Source organism: Xiphophorus couchianus, chromosome 19 (genome assembly GCF_001444195.1).
Source record: "Xiphophorus couchianus chromosome 19, X_couchianus-1.0, whole genome shotgun sequence".
NCBI classification, from domain to species: domain Eukaryota; kingdom Metazoa; phylum Chordata; class Actinopteri; order Cyprinodontiformes; family Poeciliidae; genus Xiphophorus; species Xiphophorus couchianus.
The window spans coordinates 4264753-4290220 of record NC_040246.1 but is presented as its reverse complement, the minus strand read 5'-3'; the positions used below and the strand labels follow the sequence as shown (position 1 = coordinate 4290220).

The 25468-nt window shown below is 39.9% G+C and overlaps 1 protein-coding gene across 4 annotated transcripts; it reads left to right on the top strand.

Annotated features, from left to right (window-relative positions):
- Window positions 1-114: 114 nt before the first annotated feature.
- On the top strand, window positions 115-25468 carry grm1b (glutamate receptor, metabotropic 1b). 4 transcript variants are annotated; one of them, XM_028001506.1, is made up of 11 exons: window positions 115-409; window positions 768-1593; window positions 5196-5445; window positions 12638-12873; window positions 13085-13099; window positions 13710-13721; window positions 16494-16740; window positions 17368-17536; window positions 18110-18236; window positions 21798-22725; window positions 23972-24198. In XM_028001506.1, exons 2-11 carry the CDS (start codon window positions 879-881, stop codon window positions 24078-24080), a joined length of 2808 nt encoding a protein of 935 aa, XP_027857307.1. In that variant the 5' UTR covers window positions 115-409; window positions 768-878; the 3' UTR covers window positions 24081-24198. The 4 variants fall into 4 exon arrangements, with proteins under 4 accessions (XP_027857307.1, XP_027857305.1, XP_027857304.1 ...); XM_028001503.1 differs by having other exon boundaries at window positions 159-409; window positions 23937-25468; XM_028001504.1 differs by lacking the exon at window positions 13710-13721 and having other exon boundaries at window positions 23937-25468.

Below are 25468 nucleotides of genomic sequence, written 5' to 3'. Positions count from 1 at the left end.
GATTAGTCCCTATAGAGTTAGCTATTATTTGGCGTGTCCTCCTATATCGTAATGTGTTTGTGCTGTCATGTTGGCTTTAAAAGTTGACATCCTTGTTCCCCGGATACATTTTCTTTTCACGTCAGTCCCAATATACTTCGCCCCCAAAAATTTGATTTGTAAATGCGTCACTGTCCCGCCCCGACGTTTACAAACTGTGCACTCAAATCAGGGACACTGCAGCGACTATGACCCGCTTTCAAGATGCAGTGAGGAAGAGGAGAAGAAGGGGGCATCAGTGCAGATAGAAGAAAGAGAGAGAGAGAGGGAGTCAGTCCCACCGTGTTCTCTTGGTAAGGAGAAGCTGGGGTTCAGTCTGGCTGCATCACAGGAGACACAGAGCCCGCATACCCGGAGCTGCCTGTCGCAGGTAAATAAACTCACGTTTGCTACACGACAATAGGCTTCCTAACACAGCTTAAATATGCAGCTATGTCTGATCGATATGCATGTGAATGCAAGCTGTAGTGTAGTGTAGTGTAGTCAACTATTGTCCTGTTGATAGCATATGTCGCAATTAGATATTGGCTTTGTATGTGATGCTTTTCGGTAAAAGTTGAAAAGAAATTAAAACAACTGATTTCCTCACACAGCAGAGGCAGCTGTCCAAGGTGCTGAAACTGAAAAGATTTCCCTGTGGCAGGAAACTTAATGTCATCTTGACCACTCCAATGTCTCCAACAGACATTGTATAAAAAGTAGCGTAAGTGTCTTTGTATCTATTGCAGGTTAAAAGCACTGAAGACGGTCCTGTGAAGTTCCCATTGAATCCGTATGGGATTAATGGACCTCTACTATGGCCCAAAGGAGATGATTGTACACCCATCACTTGTTGTACAATGACAAGCATGATTTACCTGACTGTAATAAGCATTTTGTACTTGCCCATTTTACTCTTTGAGGCATTCGTCTTTTCCAAAGGCAAGTATGAGAGGTCAGTTGTCCCAAGCTCTGCCTCCCGCCTGGTGGCACGAATGGATGGGGATGTAATAATAGGCGCCCTGTTTTCCGTACACCACCAGCCGTCAGCGGAGAAGGTTGCTGAGAGGAAATGCGGAGAAGTCCGTGAGCAGTATGGCATCCAGAGAGTGGAGGCCATGTTCCACACCCTGGATAGAATAAACTCGGACCCCAACCTGCTACCCAACATCACCCTTGGCTGTGAGATCAGGGACTCCTGCTGGCATTCCTCTGTGGCCCTGGAGCAGAGCATTGAGTTCATACGGGACTCTCTCATCTCCATCCGAGATGATACGGAGGGCTCCAAGTGGTGCATTGAAGGGTCACCCTCCAGCCAGCCGCCTCCTACCAAGAAGCCCATCGCAGGAGTCATCGGTCCCGGCTCAAGCTCGGTTGCAATTCAAGTCCAGAACCTTCTGCAACTGTTCAACATCCCGCAGATTGCCTATTCTGCAACAAGCATTGACCTCAGTGATAAGACCTTGTTCAAGTACTTCCTCAGAGTTGTGCCCTCAGACACGCTACAAGCCAGAGCCCTGTTGGACATTGTCAAACAGTACAATTGGACCTATGTGTCAGCAGTACACACAGAGGGTAAGACATCATCCTTCTTTTTAGATGTTAAGTGATATTTTTATTGGAACCTAATGGCATTTTGTCACATTACATCCAAAAAGGATTAACAAAGTAGCAAAGAAGTGGGACATGCAAGGTAAATGATGCATGATTTTCAAAATCGTTAACCAATAATAAGCTAAACAGTACAATGTATATGTCTGTCTTGACATGAACGAAATCTCTGAGTAACAGAGACGACCCCCATATGGCATAAAGTACATTTGTGGAATTCATACAATGCCTCTTTAATAAATCAGCTTCTTCTTCTTTCATTGAAAGAACATATTTTCTTCAAGAAACCAGAGAAGTCTTAGACTTTCTTCAGAAAGTCTAAGACGAGAGGATCACAGAGAGTTTCATAACTGTCTCTGAGAACAAGGTGAACAACTGTGGTTGTTTCTTGATGATTCATAAAATCAATAGCATACGTGTACAGTATAGTGGCTTTGTAGAAGGTGGCTTCGTTGTTATATGGTCGCTTGTGACGTTTCTTCAGTAACTTATTTTAGAGGAAGAAAGACAAAGGGCAGGACAAATACTTTCCTTTTCCATTATTGCTTACGATTGTGTTAATAGCTTGTCCCTGGTAATAGAACCAGTTAGTTAATATGTTGATCATATATTTTATATTCCTTTTATGATTTCAATTAATGCTTTGCTTTTTTGTAGTTTTGGAGTGACTGTAAACTTACTTAAATATTTTGTAATGCAATCTTTTGGACAAAAAAAAAAATCTGATCCACTGGGTCAAGAATCAAACCAGCTGGGTTTTCTCTTGATACTCTGATAAACACAACAAAACAAAAAAAACCCATAGTGTGTCTTATTGGGCTTTCATGTGATAATTAACATTAAGTTTGGAAGGGCAAGTAAAGTTTTTTGGACAGATTAAAACCTGAAACTTCTAGCATGCATTCATGTTCAGTCCACCTGGACTATTACTTTGTAGAATGATCTTCCATTGTTGTTACGATTGTTCTTTGATTTGGCCATTCTGACACACGAATAGTGTAACTACGGTTATATGTTTTGGGAACCTGCTAGTCGGTGAACCTTAACTTCAAATCCTTCCATCCTTCCATAAACTTTGACCAGCTTCCCTGTTCCTTCTGATGAATAATATTCCCACGGTATATTGCAGCTGCTACCATGTTCCACCATGCTGATGGTGTGTTCAGGGTGATTTACAGTCTGTCTCCAACACACAGCATTTTGTAGACAGGTTGAAAAGTCTGATTTTGATCAAGGGTGATTCCAAATGTTCATTTTTTTCACCTTCTTCTGGGAACCTCTAATGTTACTATGGATTCCTTGATTCTCTATTTTCGGTGCTTCAAGAATAAAGTGAACAGAAAGCAAATGCACACATTTTATTAGTTAAATCTGTAAAACGTTTCTGGCACTTCAGATTTACTCAGTGTTTCGTGTTGGCCCATCACATCAAGTTTAAATGATGTAAATGGCAGCTTGTTGTAAAATTGTAACAAAATGCTCAAATGTTTATGAGGCATTGATACTTTTGCAAGTCACTGCAGGTGTTGTTGTGATCCCTGGAGTTGACTGGTGCACTCTTCGAGGCCTACTCCACCTCTCACCTGTTCCTGGCACAGGAAACCGAATGAGACACAGTACAAACAGTGCCTCCAAGTATTGGTACACTTTTCAAAAGGTGAAACTGTTGATCGTCCCACAATGTGTCGTGTCACTCAATTAGGCAAAGCATCCAGCTTTTGGACAAATGGATATTCTAGCCACGATTATGATCTGTAGCTCATTAGGCATTCAGTTTTGTGCGTTTCCTGGCTTATCAGGAGCACTGACCATTTGAGGTCTATGAAGGTCAAATCAAGCCTCTTTCCCTAATTGATTCTGGGTTTCTTTATAAAAGCCGTTCAATTATTTATTAAGAAGTGTAATTTGCATTTGCAACATTTCTGTTTACAATACCACCAAGTCCTACATTTGAATGAAACAAAAATAACATATCTGTGAAACACATTTTCCAACTTTCGCATACCTGTAATCAAGCCATTATAAAAGGTTATTATTATTATTATTATTAAAGGTTACGATGTACTCACCTATACAGCAACAAAAATATACATATTGAGTTGAAGCTGTGTTTTGTAATACTTTGTAAACGTATTGATACCCCTATTGAACATTTTGTCATGTTAAGAGCAAAACCTCAATGTGATTTGTTGGCATTTTATGTGACAAACCAACACAAACTTGTTGTGTTTTTCTCCTAAACATACAGGCATTCCTGTAAGTTAGCAAGGGGATCAGCAGTAGAGGAGCAGGAAAAAATCAGTTCTATAGAGAACTGCAATTTCTAGTCCTGGTAATTCTAAATTGAATGAAAATGCTAAATCGATTTTAAGATGTGTTTAAGTCCTACGTCTTTGCAACTACACTGCATATCGCCTTAGACTGTAAAAGGCTGTCTCGCCCTCTGTATATATTTTGAATTATTCTGTGATTTGTTTTTTTAAGGAAAAGCCAGGCATCTAAGCTTATGCACAAACCTATTTAGTTTAAATATAAACTGATGGAATTTGACACAGAAATGTAATTCTCCCCCCTGGCCCCCACTCTTGCCAGTCACATAATTTAAACAGAATCTGCAGACCGATTGTTTCCGAATCGAATTGGAATTGAATTGGTAGGTACTGAAAGATTCACATCTCTAATCAATAGTCAGGAGGTTCTGTAAGTCTGGAGGAGCCATACGGATCCACGACTCAGGTGGAGGAATCTGAAGTGGACCTTTCGTCACAAATCGAATGACTAAGAAAGACACTGTTGAGCGATTAGCCATAAGAAGTGAAATCTAAACGTTTTCTCAAGACATGCGGGTGACCTGGAAAGCAAGTGGAGGAAGGTACTTCAGTCAGATGAGACCAAACTTTTATGTCCACCGTGAGCGCACTGTCATGGTTACAAATGGTGGTTCAGGCATTATCATGAGGGGATTTATTTCTTCAGCAGGAACAGAGAAGCAGGCCAGAGGTATTTCCAAAATAGGTGGAGCTAAATACATCTCAAATAAGCCACATTGAAATTTGCAAATTTAAAAGTCACAAAATATGTAAAAACGCTGTATGGCAATTACAAGAATATCAAAATCCCTCACATGATTTGGAGTCAAATTTTATGCCTGCTTCTTTTTTTCGTGACAGAATATGATTAATGTAGGAAGAAGAGATGATAATCCTGTTAAAATATGAGAAGCTTTCTTTGAGGTGATTAAAATCTGTTTGGCAAACAGATAAAAACCTGCAGTAAGCATGAGGCGCTTTTTAATATGTTTTGCCACAACTGATTGATTTTTAAGATCCGAGCAGGCAAGTGGAAACAAGATGCAAGTCTTTGATTTCTGTTACAGCATCCTCTGGATTTTTTACAACCCATGTTCTCTTCTGTGCCAAAACACAAAACAAGAAATTCATGTTCAGTGACACTTCAGTGAATCTGAAAAACCACGCCGTCGAGAAAAGTTAGGAATGACCGCCTATTGATCGCGTCTGTTCCCCTGCGAATGAGCCTCGGCTGACGGCTTCTCTTGTCTTCCTCAGGTAACTACGGCGAGAGCGGGATGGAGGCGTTCAAAGAGCTCGCCTCGCAGGAAGGGCTCTGCATCGCTCATTCTGACAAGATCTACAGCAACGCCGGCGAGAAGCACTTCGACCGGCTGCTCAGGAAGCTGCGGGAGCGTCTTCCCAAAGCCAGAGTTGTTGTCTGCTTCTGTGAAGGCATGACAGTCCGCGGGCTGCTCATGGCTATGAGGCGCCTCGGAGTGGCGGGAGAGTTCCTCCTAATTGGCAGGTTCGTTAGGGAATGTTTTCCCAAAGGGCTTCCAGCTTCATGTGTTGTGTTTGGTTTTTGTTTTCTTTGAGGACAGAAGATGAACGCGAACAAGCTTAAGTTGCTTTTATCCTTAGCTGTTGTTCTGTAAAAATAAGCTGTAAAACTTAGATTAGCTCCTTATTGATGGTACCAAGTAGGACTACAAACTGCACTTAATGGCTGTGTCAAAGCATGTTTTTGTTCAGTATAGAATATGCAGGTAATTCTGTTATTATCGCTAATTATCCATAAACAGTTGATATCTTTATAAAATACAGCCGATGCCATATTAAGATGTACTTCTTTTTTTTTATTTTGTGGTATTTATGCGACAATTATTGACCGTTTTTTGCGGGTAGATTTACATCTTCCAGTTAAATTTCAATTACAGCGCCATGTAAACGCATTTCCTGCTTTTTCACATTTTTGTCGCCACAAACCTCAGCATTTTTTTTATTTTTGGGGGGGTTTGTATTGATTTGTTGCGACAGACCAACATGAATACAGTGCAAGAAAGTAGTAAAAGGAGTAAAACTCTGAAAAGTAAGCTGTGCATTTGTATTAAGCCCTCTCCACTCTAACGACAAACTGCTTTCACATCCCACAGTCTGACTTTGTTAAATGAAAGGAAAGGGATACATGATTTCTAACATCTTTTACCAAAAAACTCTGAGTCAAGTAGCTTGAATTTGAATTCAAAGCCCCGAATCAGTACTTTGTTGGATCACCTTCCTCTGTGATTACAGCAGGGTGTTAATTAGAATATATTTTTTAATCAATGCACACATGGAGACTGAAATGTTGTCAATTATTATTTACAGTTTAACTCAAGCTCAGTGGATGGTTAGCATGCCTGACCAGCTATTTTAAATTTGGGATCTAGGTCTGGATGTTGACCAGCTTTTCTCTGCCAGCTGAAGATAAAACACCCCCTCAGCATGATGCTGCCACTACCATGTGTCCATGTCTGAATGGTGTGTGCAGGGTGATGTGCAGTGTTGCCACATATGATTTTGGAAAAACTCAAAATGCACTGTTCCAAATTATTATGCGCAGCAGATTTTCTAAACATTTTATGGATTATAAAGAACTGCAAACGGTCATTCTTTGAATGTGCAGCATTAAGTGGTCACATGTACTAAAATCAAAAAATATTTCAATCAAAACAATCTAAATCTCTGCCTCATCTGATCGAAGAAACTGCAAACAGGAGCTGCTTCAGCATTTTGTCACCAATTGGTTTGTTCTTGTCACTCCTCCATAAAGCCTAAATTTACACTGAGTTCCAAATTATTATGCAAATTGGATTTAAGTGTGTGACGTCAGCAAGGAGGTGGTGGAGTCATTTTTTGGGTTGAAATCGTGGGGAGAGAATCATTGGTCAGCCCCTTCAGAGTCCCTGAAGATGTGAAAATGACCTCAGCAAAGTAGATGGACTTTCTGACTGATCATTTTCTTTCATGGTTCAAGAAGAAGAGCCGAACCTTCAGTAGCAAAATCATCTTCATGCATGACAATGAATGCTGTAAGGAATACAACTGTGTCATTGGCTGCTATGGGCATGAAAGAGGGGAGAAACTCATGGTGTCACCATCCTCCTCTGACCTCTGACCTCAACCCTATTGAGAACCTTTGGAGTTTCCTCAAGCAGAAGATTTGAGGGTGGAATGCAGTTCATATCAAAACAGCAGCTCTGGGAAGGTTTTCTGATATCCTGCAAAGAAATTCAAGCAGAAACTTTCCACAAACTCACAAGTTCAATGGTGATATTAAAGCAGGGCTCCTATGTTAACATGTAACTCTGTCTGTTAAGATGTTTTTGATTGAAATAGCTTTTGATTTTAGTACATGTGACCACTTAATGCTGCACATTCAAATATTTTTTTTTGTTTTCCTTTATTTAACCAGGTAAACCCCGTTGAGATCTAGATCTCATTTTCAAGAGGGACCTGGGCAATGACAGTTTGAAGTTCTTTATAATCCATAAAATGTTTAGAAAATCTGCTGCGCATATTAATTTGGAACAGCATTTTGAGTTTTTTATTTTTGAAAAAAATACTGTTCTCATGAGGAGCTTTGTTCAGTAAAATCTGATTTATACTGTAATAGTTCATGACTTGAAAATTATACTGATCATCATTTGCACTGACCATTTAAGAAAATATCATTTGCACAATAATTTGAAACATGGTGTAATGAGTCCATGACTTAATATTTGTCATCTGAGATTACAGTAATCATGCACCCATTCTCCAATTACTCATATTTTCAGGTTTGTGCAGTGTTTTTGAGATCTTTGAAGCTTGGTATTTTTATTTTATAATCTATCCCTGCTTTAAACTTCTCTACAATTGTCTGTCTGGCCTGTCTGCTTGTATTTTTGTCCATTTCTTGTTTATTTACTTTATTAGTTCCTGTATGCTTTATTGCTCAGCATATCTTGCCATAATCAGTTCATTAATAATGCTGGGGAAGTCTTGTCGGACTTTCATTCCTTTGATAGTTTCTTCATTATTCTTGAGTTCTGGTTGTTGTGCCTTTGAATTTACTGTAGTTTCCCTAGATTAGTGTTAGCCTCCCTTTATTGGTTTATTGTTTGTCCTCTTCTGCTTCTCTTGAGATTGGTTTTTTTCCTCCACCACCTGTCTCTTTTCAATAACAGGTAACATTCTCTGCACTTCCATGGTTTGCTTATGGCTCTTCCCTGCTCTAACCCGTTCTCTTCCTGTCTCCATTGTATTTATCACTGAAATTCACAGTTTGCCTCAGTCGGTTTCTGCATTCAGGTCTCTTAATTGCATAAAAACTGAGAATAAATTACAAACAAGTGGAGTCTTTATACTGAATAGACCTCTAAACGCAGTAGGTAACTCTGAATGGATTTTTATTAGGGGTATCTGAGAAAGGGGGACTGAATACAAATGCATGGTGCACTTTTCAGATAGTTTCAGGGTTCGCATGGGTGTTTGAAAGCCTTGGTTTGGAAAGTGCTTGATATTCAAATTACACAGTCTGGTAATAAAGTGCACTCTAACGTTTGATTAAAAGCCTAAACTCTATAGTTGAAACCAGATATTTAAAGATAATGAAAAGACATATTTTTTCTTACTAACTGAAGTTAAATCCGACCAAACTTCTCCTGTTTTAGGTTGGCCAGAATTAGCAGAATTACCGTACTCCTATTTGCCAAAAGCCAGAAAACTTTGAGAACATTTATCAGAGATTTTTTTTTTCATCTTTCTTGGACCAGCCAGGTGTATAGGGTGTATGTGTGACAGAGACATTTCAAAACATAAAATTTTGTTATATTTTAGTTACCCGTGTCCCTGCAGTAGAAAGTAGAATACTATCACAAAATATTCTTAATGATAATAAATAAAATCATATAATAGTCATTTGAAATGGTCTTTTATAGTTCTTTTACATTATTTTTATCTCCAAAGTGTGGTTTAAACTGGAAAAGTTTAAAAACTTACCTTGAGGGCGTGCTGTGGTGGCGCAGGGGGTTAGCACGCCCCACGTTTGGAGGCCTTAGTCCTCGACGCGGATGTCGCGGGTTCGACTCCCGGTCCCGACGACCTTTGCCGCATGTCTTCTCTCCTCACCCTCCTTCCTGTCTGCCTACTGTCTAAAAAATACGAGCCACTAGCGAAAAACTCTTCGGAAAAAAAAATTGAAAAAAAAAAAAAACTTACCTTGAAAATGCTTGAAAAGTATGAGACCTATATTATTACAAAATAAATAAATAATAACACTTTTCAAGTATGCATGTTTCTCTATTACATAAACCCTAATTTAATACTTTGAAGTTTGTGGACAACATATCACACAAAACTTTTGCAACTTTTATTAAGGTTAAATGTTAGCTTCTGCTCATCAAATGGCTTTCCTCATAACTTAAGAAAAAAGAATATCACTCATCTCTTGTTTAGAAACCATATTTTGGCGTGTAGATGTTTTCAGCCTGAATCAGTTATTACACAAAATTCACAGGAAACTCAAATGTTCTCAATTTTCCCAAAGAGTTCCTCTGAAGGCAGAAGACGCTTTGAATCAGGCTCGCTGATGAATAATGCATCCACGCAGCAAGCTTTCCCGCTCCCTGTCAGATCTCCGGCAGGATGGGCTAATATGGGACAGCACCTCCAGCATAATCTGGGGAGTGTGCAGTAAGGAACATCAAAGCTAATACGGTAGAAATTATCCTATAGTGGAGTCGTGGTTCGTCGCTGGTCCGGTTAGCAGCTGAATTGAGGCCGTAGTTAAAGTTAAATGTCTTTCATTCATTATAGATGTTTCACCGGTTGTGTGTTTCTCTTATTTGGGCATTAAAATGTCACCAGAATGTTTCTGAAACCCACATGATCAAGTAAAAAGTGCTTTCTCTCGTGCTTTATGCCTTCCATGGCTGGTGGGAAGGGTGCAGAAAAGCAGCCTGCGTATGCGTGACAGAGTGCTTTCTGGGTCAAGGAGACTTCTAAAATGGAAAATGTTTTTTAGAGCAATGCAGTAAATGAACACATGCAGGCGCCTGTGCAGCGGGCCAACTGAACGGCCAGGAGGTGCTGGTCATCGGCCATCCATCTTCTGTTCTGCTGTGTGGAGGAAGACAGAGACGGTTATTCTCACATCTCCCAATCAACAAATAACTCTTTTAATCAGCTCAGATGCAGTGCCCCCGTTCGATGAAACATGTACTCTGTTTGGCTTCAAATCTATCTTAAGATAATTTCCTCCTCTCATGCAGAATTACTTTAAAATCATCTTCACGTGAATAGTTTCAGTTTTGCCATGCGAAGTTAAATGATGTACAAGTGTATGAACTCAGAGTACTTTACAGTATGTGTGTGTGTGTGTGTGGGCGTGTGGACGTCAGAGCTGTAGGTTTTTGGCACTGGGAGTGTCAGCCTGAGGGTGGCGTGATGCTGTGAAGCAGATGGCCAGGTACTGTTGAGACCGTCGTAGCGCACAGCCTTTGTCAGCTCATTCTTGAAGTGTCAGCCAAGCCAAAAGTGCGACTGGCTCCTACAACCCAAATGCGGGTTTGAGGTGGGATATTTTTGTCCTGCGGATAAACAGCAATTTGTCCAAAGATTACGTTTTAAGTCGGAAACGGCATGCTATGACCCAGATTTATTGCTGATTACGGCACCTCAAACTTTTTCACATTTTAGCGCTCTACAACCACTGTCTGCTATCTGTTTAATTTGGATTTATGCAATAGATCAAGCACATAATATAAGATTTTTTTCTTCCAACTACTCCTTTCATTCAAAACTTTTGTTCATAGCAACATGTGGCATGTTAATTTTAATCTGTAAATGAATGGAACAAACATAATTGTGTAATTTTAATGGGACTTACTAACATATGGTGGTGGTGGTTCAGACATTAGAAAAAGATGGATTAAGCTGAATTCAGGGCAACTAGAAGACTTGTAAGAGGCAACAAAAGACTTGAGACAATAGGAAAGCTTTTAGCAATGTTAAAGCTTTGGTTTAGATCAAATCATGCTTTAGAATGACATAAAGTCAAACCTAAACCCAATCAAAAGTCTGTGACAATTTTTGATATTGAAATAGTTGTTCATAGAAACTCTTGCTAATCTGACCAAGGCCATTTCAGTGTCTAGACGTGAAAACCTGTTAGAGGTGTATCCCCAAACAGCTGGAAGTTGCAGATTAGCAGTGAAAACGTGTAAACCATTCAGACTTTCCCTCTACTTCTTAGTTACATGCTACTTTTGTTGCTCTAGCACATGAAATCCCAATAAAACACATCAGGTTTGTGGTTGTACTGTGACAAAAAGTGAAAATATTCAGGATAGGCTTTTTTTTTTTCCCAAACCATGGTATTTAGCAGAAGCCTGGCTAGCATCCGTATATCTTACGCTATGGGTTGCTGCTTCCTCAGTTTTCTCGAGGAAGAAACTCTGAAAAATCCGTGTTGGTTGTTCCCAGCAAGTGCTGAGGCTCTTTTTGCTTATTCCTACGAAAAGCATAATGATTAGGCTTATATAACCACAGCTAGGGAGCAAAAAATAATAATGCACACGGTGGCAGAGTCAGCCAAGGTGGCAGTCGGGGTTCTCCCAATTACAGTCCCATGGAAAATTAGGTTTCTCATTAACTAGAGCTGCTGCTCCCCCCATTACAGAAGAAACTAATCAAACCTAATGCAAGGCATAAAAAAGTTATCATTAAGAAAACCTGAAGAGACGCCAATACTTCCATCTAAAGGACGTTCATGCAGCTTGTGCTCCACCTCAATATTCCATTAACATGGCACACACTTCTGTCTTTTCTTTAACATGTTTTTAATTTATTGCAGAAGATGAAGGTGAGTTCTTCACAGACAGATTGTCGACCATAATAAGCGACACATGCAGCAAATAGAGATTGTAACCAGTGCAGACACAGATTTCCCTCTTGAGATTCTGAGTGGGTGAGCCGGGTGAGAGTTTGAATCTCTTGGGGACAGACTGCACCGCTACGCTCCTAATCTGTGAATTCTCACTGGACTTGTGATTGTGTCAGTGGACTCTGAGGCTTTTCTTGTCTGTTCTCGGTAAGAACAGTGAGAACCGCACACCCTTCGGAAACTGGAAAAATGGAGTTGTGGAAACACAGGAGGATATTTGAGAGCACTCTGAATTTATCACTGGCTTTCATTGATTTTTTTCTTTTTTTTGTGTATGTTTTCTTTTTTTCCTACACTCATTTTAGGGCTGTTGTCAGTGAGGGAATAGGTTGTTTACATGAGGGTCTGTGTTTTAATGAAACAACTTTACATTGTGTGTAATTTAATAAAGTGCATTCTAACAAGACTGGGTGTTGCCCCAATATATTTCCAATATTTCGTCTTATGTGAGTAAAACAATTAAAATAGTGAAAAAAATTGCTGAAGTTTCGGTGTTCACCAGCATTTGCAAAGAGAACATCTAAATTAAATGCTTTTTAATTTCAAAAGTATTTAAGCTTCTCATTGACAAAATGGCGCCCTGGCATGTCGCCCATAACCGCCGCTGCTAGCACCACCTAGCATGTCTGCACGTGCCTTCAAAACGCTACCGCTATCACCACGGACCTTCCAATCCCAACGGTTAAAGATGGCGGCGGCAGATACGTACCTTCAGATTAGTTCATCTGATTAATTGTGCTGTTTTCTGCAGTGACGGCTGGGCGGACCGCGTGGAGGTGGTGGAGGGATACGAGCACGAGGCTGTTGGCGGCATCACCGTGAAGCTACACTCCGAAGAGGTCTCCTCCTTCGACAGTTACTTCCTGAAGCTCAAGCTCAGCACGAACACGCGCAACCCGTGGTTCCCGGAGTTCTGGCAGCATCGCTTTCAGTGCCGCCTTCCCGGACACCCGCAGGAGAACCTGAACTACGCACGCAACTGCTCAGGTAGTATGTCTATTTTTGACAGAGAAAGTGTCCGTTTGTAACTTTGAAATATTGTGATGTGTTCAATTCCGGAGTGAAGGAGCCAAAAGGCCCCATGAAGTGGAACAACCTCTTTAAATATGAATTAGACTGCCTGAGGGTAAAATTCTCCACTAGGGAATCCAGTACCTTTTTTCATATTGTTCATTTGTGTGTTACTTGGCTTTCACAGAGGATGATGATCTAGGTAAATTAAGTGCTTTTCATTATTAAAGAACCACTGCTGATGTATTAGCTTTTTTTTTTCTTGTTTTCTTGAAATGATGCTCAACAAGCATGTTTCTAAAAGTTTTTTTATGACACTGCTTTTTTTATTTATAAGAAAAAAAGTGTTTTTTTCTTCCAAAAAAAGCTTGTATATATATTTACGTTTTTAATCAAACGATATGAGGGTTTTATGTATATAAAAAAGATTCTCACTCTTGATATAAATGACGTTTAAAGAAACTGATAAACGTAAATATAAATTGGTGCATGCAACACCTAGTTTTTTTTTCATTTGACACCTCTGGCTCTACTTATGTGGATTTATGTTGCACTCTTTGTTAAAAAATGTTTTTTTTTTGCAGCATTCACACATTTTTGTTTCTTGTAATATTTTTTGGTCTGATGCACAAACTTGAAACTTTTGTTTGCTCCCATGAGCCGTCATGTTTTAATTTAAGAAAAAACATCGCATTAAAAATTGCATTTAAAAAATACTTATTTTTGTCTTTTATGTGGAAAGTAGTTCCCATTTGCTGTTTAGTCATTTTTTATTGTTTTTATTTCTTATTTATTAATTTATTTTGGTTTAGAACTCCAAGATGGTGAGTGATTTTTTTATTTTATTTTATTTTTTCCTGAATGGAAACATAACGCTGCTCACCTCACAAATATACCTGGAGGTTGACTGACATTAAAATTGAAACACATTAATGATGCAATTAATCTCAGTGGACCTCTTATATATGAAGTTATTGGGATGTTTTGTTTGGGGTTCCGAGAGCCCAATAATTGGGTTCGTTTGTGCTCTCACGCCCTCCCTCTATGCTTTAAGGCAATCGCATAAAACAGCCCAATAACTGGCTGAATCTTGCTGAATTTGCATGTGAACACACAAACCGTGCTGTTCTATTCATATAGTACGCAGACAAAGTCCCGCTGTCATGCAGCCGAATAATCCCGACATGCAGGAGTAGGCCCCCTCTGCTTGCATGCAGACATCATAACATCGCCACATCATGACTGATGAGTGCAGCGAGCGTCAAAGACAAGGAGCTGCTAAAGTAGGTCATCACCAGTCGCTCCCTTCGGATGTTCACCCAGCTGCTAACCCGACTGTAGTTACTGTTCATGTGTTTGTTTGCACAGACAGCTTTCCCAGCAGTTGTTTTGAAATCGTTATTGCAACAAGCGCAGCATACAGGAGGAGATGCTTAGAAAGAAATACTGTCACCTGCTGCTGCTGCTGCTTAGAGCGGGTGAAATCTGTTTTTTTCCCCCCAGAAAGTATTGCAGGTTTTCTCAACAAAGTAATCGAGATGCCACATAACAGGAGATGAGAGTGAAAAAAACCAGCAGCAGAAAACAATTTGTTGTTAGAAAATTTAAGTCCAATTGTAAGATACGTTTAATGAACTGTTCTCCTAGAAATCAGCCAACATCCTCTTTCCACACCCTGTTTTTGATTTGTACAAATCCAAAAATGTGTTTTAAGGATTCTATGAAATTGACGCGTTGATGCTAGTCTCAATCTAAGATAATCCTTTTTTTTTCTTTTGTACGTTTGCAAATATGATGATTTATAAATCACAGACGCTCAGTTTAATAGAGATTAACCCTGGTCATTCTCTGGTTTTTCATATTTTAGAGTAAAGATGATCAAATATATTGTTAAAAAAGAGTGAAATAGCTGTTGAACTTAGCAACAACAGAAACTCCTACACTCAGATACCAACTTCTCCATCATCATTTTGCTCACACAGGATTGGAATATTTACTGGATATGCAAGCAAGCAATAGAAAACTTTTTCTCTCTTTCTTTTTCTTTTTTTCCTTCTTTTTTCGGAAGTGCTTGTAGGAAGTCATATCACAAACATAAAATAACCCTTACAAATTTTTCTCTGTTTACACAAAGCTCAGAGAAAGCTGTGTTTCTTTAACAGCATAGTTTAAGGTGAAGGACAGTGCAATCGCTCTCTGCACAAAGGAGGAATGGACATTCAGGGAAAGAAATTCAATCTGTGTTCAAAAGTAGATCATACTTAGCCAGGCGACACACTAATAATTCTTGCTTTAGGATAAACCTTGCCAGCCTTCACACTGGTGCTCAGGTCTGCAACATGAACGCCTGGACCCATCCATCTTTTGGCTGATTTTGGTGCACCACTAAAATCACACACACATTCAAATAAACTACAGTTAAAACTGTTAAAATATAACAGTTCAATAATGAAAAGGGCTTTTTTTCCCCCCAAAAAACAATATTATTGTTGGTTTTGACATCATTTATATTATACATCACAATTAGTAGCCATGTGTGGAAGGCAAGAGTGGACATTTTACGTATGCAGCTTTTCCTGATGGTTTTCTCGAAACAACGAGTGTATGTGTTGAACTGTTTAAGTTTCTGTGTGCAAAAATATTTTAAAACCATTTATCATTTACCTTCCACTTCACAGCTGTGCTTTTCTATATATTTTATTGTGTCAGGCAAAGTCTCAGTAAAACACAGCAAGTGTTACATAAGTACGAGTATAAGGAGTACGAACACTTTTCCAAGGCATGTGCATGTACAGGATAATGCTATCTTGTACTGATAGTGAAGGTTAAGACTGCAGTGTAATGCATCATTATTAGTTGCTTTAGCTTGCATTGCAAAAAACAAACAAAAAAAAAATCTGACTTCAGGGACCTTCAGCGAGAAGATGCAAAATATTGAACACAGCTATTAACACAAAAAAATTGCTGCAAGAGAGGTTTAAGTACAATGTGAAACGCTTAATTAAAAAACTGCTTTCTCCAGCTTGCATTACACTGAACTGATGGGGTGTGTTTGAAAAATCACATACTCTGATGTTACCCATTTTTAAAGTATTTGTTAATCTCTGCAGTGACAGATGAAATTAGGAAGCTAAATAAAAGAAAAACCCGTGAGACTTTGGGATGTTAATTGTGGTCAAGCAGAATACAGAGTCGATGCGGTGCAGGTTTTTAAGAGAGTCGGACCATTTCTAATTGAATCCTGACTCATGACTCCAAGAATGAATAGTTTTGCCATGGTAACAAGGTTTCTTTGAAGCCATTTTCTGAGACTTCCAGTTCCTTAAAAGCAGTCTCCTACAGAGGACAAAAAGAAAAGGAGCATGTTTCCAGCAGCTTGAATTCAGAGAACATTTTCTGCATCTGTGTGCACCCTATCACTCCTTTGTAATACCTTGCATCCTGCCAGGCAACTTGTTGGGTACATCTGAACCTGACAGATGACATAAAACATGCTACTGCTTGCATTAACGAGGCACTGTATGGCTTTTCCCTTTTAAAAAACGAATGCACTTATCTTGTAGGAGATTCCTTACTGTTGTCTCCTTTATGGGCAGGTTATGAAAGTCTTGAAGACAACTATGTTCAAGACAGCAAGATGGGCTTTGTCATCAATGCCATCTACGCCATGGCACACGGTCTGCATGACATGCACTCACACCTCTGTCCCGACCATGTGGGACTGTGTGATGACATGAAACCCATCGATGGAAGCCATTTGCTGGAGTTTCTACTCAAGACGTCCTTCACAGGAGTGTCCGGGGAGGACATATGGTTTGATGAGAATGGAGACTCGCCTGGAAGGTAAGCTACTTTATATGTGTGGTTGAAAGCGTGGTCTTATGCCACAATTGTGGTTAATAGACTATATAAATCTCATAGGCGTTGTCTTAAAAAAAAAAACTGTTCATGCTTGAAAACCCTCCAATGTGGCTCAATGAAAACAAATCTATAAAGAGGAGTGGGCTAACATTCATCCAAAGCAATGTAAAAGACTTACTACCAGTTTTTACTGACACTTGCTGTCAAGGCTGGAAAGTCAAGTTATTCAATTCAGATGTGGCGCATCTATTTTTGAAATGGATGCGCACGAGGGCAATTTATTGTCCCTCAATAAATTGTCCCTTTTTGTCCCTCAATAAATTAAATTATGATTTTAAAATTGCTTGTTGTATTTACTCATATTGTCTTTGTCCTATATAAAAAAATTGCTTGATGAAGTCAAGTACTTAAGCATTACAAATGAACAAGAAATCTATTGGGAAGGAAAGTAATCACCCTTAAGGTAAAAAAAGAAAGAAATATCACTAATTTGAACAACACACAATGGGAAAAACTAACTTGAAAAAGAGTCTGTTAAGGAGTCTTTTTTTAGCTATAAATTATTTAGATAACCTTGTCGTCATTTTTCTCCCGCCCATCTTCACTCAGGTATGAGATTATGAACTTCCAGCATGTGGAGCCTGGTGTTTATGACTACATCAACATCGGCTCGTGGCACGAGGGCATGCTGAGCCTCGACGATGAAATGATCCAGATGAACAGCAGTGACATGGTCCGCTCCGTCTGCAGCGAGCCCTGCTCCAAAGGAGAAATCAAGGTTCACGACTAATCTTTAGACTTCACTGATGGCTGACATCTTTAATGTTTTTGCACTGAGAAAGTCTACTCCCATTAGTGATAAGAGACTTTATTCATAATAATTTAATTGTCTATTTAACTGTACAGTGTTTTTTGATAGCTAGCTTGATAGTTATCTAACTATCTAAATAGTTAGATAGTTGCTAGCTAACTATCCAGTGAGGTAGTTAGCTAGCAGCCTATCAATGAATGTAGATCTACATCTACATTCATTATAATGTGAATTAAACATTATAATAAACATCTTATTAATCAACAAAACAAGTTATTGTTAAAAGCAATGCAATTCCAGTTGAGACATTTTTTGTTTTCTATAAATAATTATATTACTCACAACTGTAATAAGTTATTTATTAGTAAAAGATTTCAAAAATAATAGTTCCACTACCAGTTTGTTACTTATAACTTTTCTTTCTTTAAATTTTAAATAAATATAAAATATTTACTGGCATTCCTTTTTTTTCTGGGCAGCAGAGAGTCACACAATGGTATTTTTAAATAAGTAGTTTAATTTTTTTTTTCTTGTGGATAGGTCATAAGAAAGGGGGAGGTGAGCTGCTGCTGGATATGCACTGCCTGCAAGGACAATGAATATGTGCAGGACGAGTTCACATGCAAGGCCTGTGAGCTGGGCTGGTGGCCTGACAAAGAACTGGAGGGTACGTTTGTTCATCTCCTTCTCCTTGTTTCTACAGCTGCTGTCAAGTTATGTCAGTTTTGAAGACGAGACAATAGAGGATCTAAAAAGCTATAATCAGAATTGCACCAAATCACCAGATAATAAATAAATAAGACAGTGTGGAGTTCCAGTCAGACGGTTTGATACATTCATTATCTGCATGAATGTCATACACATTTTGTTATATTTGATTTCAACCACTCAGTTTTTTGGGTTTTTTTGTGAAGGGCCAATCACTCAATGATCTTCAATTGCAAATAGGGTGCACAGTTTTAAATTCATTGTGCATTTCCTCTATATAGAATCAACATACAGCATATAAGCTCAAATAAATACAAACACCACCAATATCTGGATAAATCATGCATGTTTCAGAGAAATCATATATCTCATCCAGGTTCTGAAGTAATTCTAGTTGGATATTCAACCACTCATCTTTGTAGTAATTGGTAAATTTTAAGTATACAGTGAACCCTCGCTATAACGCAGTTCACCTTTCACGGCCTCGCTGCTTCGCGGAGTTTTTTATGCAGTTTTTTTTTTCTCACAGTGCATTGTGTTCTGCGTCCTGATTGATTAAACAGTCTCCGGGCTTCTTCTCTACCTGTGTGCCAATAATGTTACGGTATTTAAATATACGTAATACAGCTTGGCAAATTTTGGTAAATGTTTTTGCCCGGAAGAAAAAAGAGCGACAACTATCGATAACTATGTTCTTCTCTCGAAAAAACACACCTGTACCACAGGCTTCAGAAGAAGAAGCCACTAGAGAGCAGAGTCAGGCCACAGCGTCACAGTCAGAGGAACAGTGAAATACGCGAGTCACAATTTGTCCTACTGTACTTCGTATTGATGACTAAAATTATTATTTTACTGTAGTTATTTGTAAGAACGCGTTATATTTGTTAAAAAAATGCTTAGGCCTGAAAACAGTTTTTGTTCTTTGGTTTCAATGTAGAGTATTTAATTATGCTGTATAATAATTGTAAAAAATAAAGATAACTCCTTCACGGATTTTGCCTATCACGGGTTCTTTTTGGAACCTAACCCCCGCGAAAAACGAGGGTTCACTGTAGTCATATTTACAACCTGGTTTTAGTCTGGGCAATTCCAGAAGCTTAATGTTTTCCACACAACCAGATTTGATGTGTTAGGTCACCAGGATCATATTTTCTCGTCAGTCATCTCCAGGAACACTCCCCTTTTTGGTTAAACAGAAACTTGTAGATAGTGGTATGATTGTCCACCATCTGACCCAAGCGGTCACTCTCAGACAAAGGAAAATTAAGATGTGCAAGAACAGTCAGATTTTTCTTCTTTTTATGGAGGATCCAACTGCTACACCTGAAAAAAATGTTTTGTCTGATTAGAAAAGGGTTATTATGTTTGGTTTGTTTGCTTTCATGCTGACTTAAACTGGGGTTACTTTTGTTGCCAGAGTATCCATTCCTTTGGCATTGTCGCTCCAAGCTGCGACAGTCGCTTGACTTACAAAACCAAAAAGTTCCCCCAAGCTCTTACTTCTCCTGCCAGAACTACTGCACCCTGTACAGTTTGTCCTGCTAAGAGTTTTCTGCTTCCCAAACCTGTTCTGTCCTATTTTCATTGCCTTCCCATGACACCTGAGAGCACATTCATCATCTTCACCATTTCATCCGACAGCAGCCCTATTCCACTTACCACTCTTCTGGCCCACTTTAGCAAGCCTTGTACGCCTTTTCAAACAAAAGACATCTTCTTAACACATAATCACACGCAAACTTCTGCATTTTTATCAGCAACAGCATAACAGTGTTGATAACACCAACAGAAACGGATCACCCCTTGACTGTCTATGTGTAGTTTAAAAGTGTTAGAAAATATACAAATTCCACATTCCCCTTGTACTATACGAATGAAAAAATATAGGTGATTTTACACTGATGTCTGAAATGTGCAGCTACTTACTTTGTCCTGCTTCTTCGGCCCCCTCCAGCCTGGCTGCAGCCCAGCCTGGCCATGGCTCAGTTGAAAGGCGTTTATTTATAGTTGAGCTAAAAACCTACTTTAGAAATTACTGTATTTTCTCCGGCTAAGATGCTCATCATCATTTCTTGTACATGCAGTTATGTAAAGTAGCCTGAAGTCTGAAGGGCTTTTTATTTCAAAATTATTTATTCACCTTTGAGTTGATGGTCAATCTAATATAATCATATTTTGTCAGGGTGGAGCCACAAACGTCCATATATTGATAGGGATTTTATGATTATACCACACAAAGTAGTTGGTTTAAGTGCTTAAATGCTGTAAAAAAGAAATTTCTTACAAAGAGAACTAAGTTTGTTGTGCATTTGCCTTCAGCTCTCTGAGTCAAAACTTTTGCACATCAAGAGGCTGAAATGTTGGCCCATTATTCTTTGCAAGATAGCTCAAGCAACTTTTGCCACAGATTCTAAGTTGGATTTAGGTCTGACCTTTGACCTGGACCAGTCTAGCACATGAATATGATTTGATTGTTATTAGGGCTCTTGCTGTATGTTAATGCTGTTGTCCATCAACATACTTCTCCCTAATCTTTAGTCTTTTGCAGTCTCTAATAGGACTTCCATCTTGTTTCTGCTGAATGAAAATCATTCCTACATCATAAAGCCACCACCGTTCTGTAATGGTGTTGCATAGTCTTAGTTTTCCACCACACATACTATTTTGCATGTTGGCTAAAAAGTTAGATTTTGGTCTAGTCTGAGCACCATTTTTACGCACATTTCATCTTGGCCCTATAGATTATGTAGAAAGCCTTATATGTAGGCCACTCTTTTTCCACAATGGCCAGATGTGAACAGTTTCTCCCACTTGAGCTGTCGATCTGTGCAACTCCCTCTAAGTTATCATGGACTTCTTGTTGCTCCTCTCATAAATGCTTTTTTTGCTGGCCTCTCAAATTAGGGTTAGTTTCTTAATAAGTTTGCATTCTGGCTACGTTCTTTTCACTTTTCAATAAAGGATTGAACAGCATCCTTTGAGATGTTCAAAGTTTGGAATTTTGCTTTCTTACGTAATTTTGCTGTGATTTTTGCCTAAACGTTCCTTTTTCCTGACCTATCTGCTGTCTTCGTTGGTCTTTGTGATGGTAATGTTCTTTGGCAAACCTCTGATGCCTTCTTAGAAAGCTCTATTTCCTTTAAATGAATTTATTTCATTTGAAAAAACAAATATTGTAATGTTCCGTTATGGCCCCCAAGCACCAGAGAAAGGATTTGCGACTAACACTGTCAAACATAACAGGGCAGTTCTCAAAGAAATACCAGCCAACTCTCTCGTCCTCTGACAACAGCCCCCTCCCTCCCAAGAAGCGTTCCAAGATTTTTTCCGGTATAACCTCAAAAACAACCTAACTTAAGAAACAGTAACCATGCAACAGCACCTAATAAACCATTACTGATCAATAAAATTTAGTGTTGGTCTGTCACATAAAATCCCGATAATGTTGCTGGTCAACTCAAACAACCACTGTGAGTTTTGTGAAAAATAATATGTAAAATAGCTTTTATTCTCCCGTCAGGTTGCGAACCAATTCCCCTGCACTACCTCGAGTGGAGCAATCCAGAATCCATCATCCAGGTTGTCTTTTCCTGCTTGGGCATCCTGGTTACGTCATTCGTAGCCTTCATCTTTGTCCTGTACCGTGACACGCCTGTGGTGAAGTCATCCAGCCGTGAGCTCTGCTACATTATCCTAGCTGGGATCTTCCTTGGATACCTGTGCCCTTTCACCCTCATAGCGCGACCCACAGTGGCGTCCTGCTACCTTCAGAGACTTCTCGTCGGACTCTCAGCTGCCATGTGCTACTCCGCACTCGTGACCAAAACCAATCGCATCGCTCGCATCCTGGCGGGCAGCAAGAAGAAGATCTGCACCAGGAAGCCGAGGTTCATGAGCGCGTGGGCTCAGGTGGTCATCGCCTCAATACTTATCAGTCTTCAGTTGACGTTGGAAGTTACGCTTATCATCATGGAGCCTCCTGAACCGATCAAATCCTACCCAAGCATCAGAGAAGTGTTTCTGATCTGCAACACCAGCAACCTCGGCGTTGTGGCGCCACTGGGCTACAACGGTTTGCTCATCATGAGCTGCACCTACTATGCATTCAAGACCCGCAACGTTCCCGCCAATTTCAACGAAGCCAAGTACATCGCCTTCACCATGTACACCACGTGCATCATCTGGCTCGCCTTTGTGCCGATCTACTTCGGCAGCAACTACAAGATCATCACCACGTCGTTCTCCGTGAGCCTCAGCGTGACCGTGGCTTTGGGGTGCATGTTCACGCCAAAGATGTACATCATCATCGCGAAGCCAGAGCGGAACGTACGCAGCGCGTTCACCACGTCCGACGCCGTGCGCATGCACGTCGGCGACGGCAAAATCGCCTGCCGAAGCAACAGCCTCCTCAACATGTTCAAGAGGAAGAAGAACGCCGGGAACGGCAGGTGGGTTCATTAATTGAGTCTCAGTCCTGCTCCCGAGGCACCTCAGGGATGCTCGTTTTACTGGAACTCCCTCTCTGAGGGAGCTTGACATCTAGCTGTATTTACTGCCAGAGAGGCACCTGTTGTAAAGTGTGGCAAATATAGGCCATCACTAAATTCACACAGACGGGTCATCCTTTGATCTGTTGGCGAATTTAAAACAAGCATCCCTATGTGCTGAGGGATAAAAATAAAATAATAATAAAAAGGGTTTCTACAGGACTCATTGAACTAAAAATCAGACCAGAAAATACATCTCAGGTCAGAAGTTTGCATACATTACCCACTGGCATAAATGTCTGTTTATTTTAAACTTTTAGTCATTCATTCAATGGCAAACTTGTTTCACAATTGACTTTTTTTGTTTGTTTTTGCAAGAATTGGTATATATTCTTGACTTTATATATTCCATACTGGCTCAAATCTACACATTTACTGGCCAATTTATAGTTGTGTGTTTGGCCTGTTTGTGTTGTGTGAACACCCACTCCTTTACAAATTTTAGCTACTTATCTGGAGGTAATGATAAACCTTCATTATTCCCACTTCTATTTGCAATGCATCACAGTCACTGGCAGCAAAACAGATCCATTACATGATGCTGCCGTCACCATGCTTGACCGTTGTACCAACACATTTAAGTGAATTCTGCAATTTCTCCCAAGACAAATGGTCAAATATTCTACGAGAATTGATCTGGAAGCTTGTTTAAGTTGGTACGGTGCAACTTACTAGGAGATATTTAACCAAATAGTGGTAGAAGTGTGTAGTTAAAATCGAGCCTCTGTCAATTAGAGAAAATTCACAATCAATAAAGTGCAGTGAAGTTTTGTTTTTAAAAATACTGAAATTGCTTGTTTTATGATTAGTCTACTCAGGAAAAAGAAAGATTGAAATGTATTACTGAACATTACTTGACATTCATGCCAATCTTGAATGCATGTAAGCTTCAGACTAAAACTATGAGACCTTTGTGTGCTAAATTCAACTCTCTATTAAACCTGAAGATACCCTGAAATACCACATATAGACTTAAAATCAACTAGAACATATATAAAAACCACAGTTAGTTTCCAACTAGCATGATTTTCTGACATGAACTTGAACCTGTCTTTTCTTCTACACCTTTGCGGGTTCCTGCGCAGTAACAGCCATCTTTATTTTGTTCATAGTTCTAATGGAAAGTCTGTGTCATGGTCTGAACCAGGTGCAAGACATCCTCCCAAAGGGGATCATATGTGGCACAGACTGTCAGTGCATGTGAAGAGACAGGAAGCAGGTTCCAATCAGATGGCTGTCATCAAACCCTTAACTAATACCTACCAAAACACTGCCGGTGAGTTCTCAGACCTCAGCACTAAGACGTTGTACAATGTGGCTGAGGAGGACGAAAACGACCCGCTCACTTACAGCTCCCCCGCCACTCCCCCCATGATGGCCCACGGACAGATGCCAGCGTGTGACATGACAAAAGAGGCGGCCGGGGACGTGGAGCTCTATTCCCTGGACTGTCTCCAGCAAAATAGCATTATCCCTCAACACTGCGTCACGGACTGCCTGCAGGAGGAGATTGTTCTGAATGAGTTAAGCAGTGACACCCATGAGCTCGTTGATGATGTGTGCCTGCCTCCGGCTGTTTCAGGCATGCCGGTGTACCACCAGGCTCACCTCATCCAGCAGGAACCCATCCTGCCTGTCCATCTTGACCCATTTGATGAGGAGCCCGTCTCCCCTTTAGAGGAGGAGGAAGAAATGGAGAGCGAGCAGTTCGGCCTCCTACAGGGCTTTATGTATAACAACACCCAGATTCACGACGAGGAGGAGGACATGATAGAGGTCAAATTAGCAATGGAGGACTCCGTCGCCCTAATGCCACCGTCCCCTTTCCGCGATCGCTCTGGTACCCCAGTAAGCCCGTTTCCCAACTCACCAGTGTCCGAGTCTGTCCTGTGCACACCTCCAAATGTGACGTATGCCTCTGTCATTCTTGGAGACTACAAGCAGAGCGCTTCGACTCTGTGATTTGATGCCCTAAATGTTAAAGGTGCAGTATGTAACTTTAAATCAAAAAATATCTTTTTTTACATATTTGTTAAAACTGTCGCCATGTATGGTTTGAGACCATTTGTGAAAAGATCGATCTCCTCCAAGAGCTACTATTGTAGTCTGAAGAAATGCACCACTCCCAATCAAAAACAACCAATGAGAGCCAGGAGGAGGATCTTAGCGCTGTCATTCATCCTTGTGTACACGCTGCTAAATGTGCTAATGGCGGAGAAACAACTCAACGTTACAGGAAAACCGTTTATCGCAGTCATCAGTCACCATACTAACTAGCTTGAACATTCATGACAGACTGTGCTCGGTGTAGCATAGCAGAGAGCAAGAAGGGGAAGATAAATGGGAGAATGAGCAGCACTACACAGAGGGGTGATTGACAACGGTAAGACCCTCTTCCTGCGCTGATTGGTTGTGTCTAGATAGCACTGGGAGAAGGCAGAGGAGCTTGATCCTATTTTTTTTTTTTTTTCACAGATTATCTGTCTCAAACAATACTGTCACAACATAGTGTCAGTTTCAACAGATACTGTATGTAAAAAATACTTTTTAATGAAAGTTACATACTGCAGTTTTAAGAGTTCTGCTACATGTTCAAGTTTACATCAACATGCGCTGTATGTGACAATATATAAGGAAAAAGTCA

What these genes read in the sequence shown, in the direction of transcription:
- grm1b (XM_028001503.1), top strand. Translation starts at nt 879, where the DNA reads ATGACAAGCATGATTTACCTGACTGTAATAAGCATTTTGTACTTGCCC. An exon ending in AATGGAGACTCGCCTGGAAG is followed by an intron (nt 16,741 to 17,367) that starts GTAAGCTACTTT and finishes ATCTTCACTCAG; the next exon opens with GTATGAGATTATGAACTTCC. An exon ending in GCCTGACAAAGAACTGGAGG is followed by an intron (nt 18,237 to 21,797) that starts GTACGTTTGTTC and finishes TTCTCCCGTCAG; the next exon opens with GTTGCGAACCAATTCCCCTG.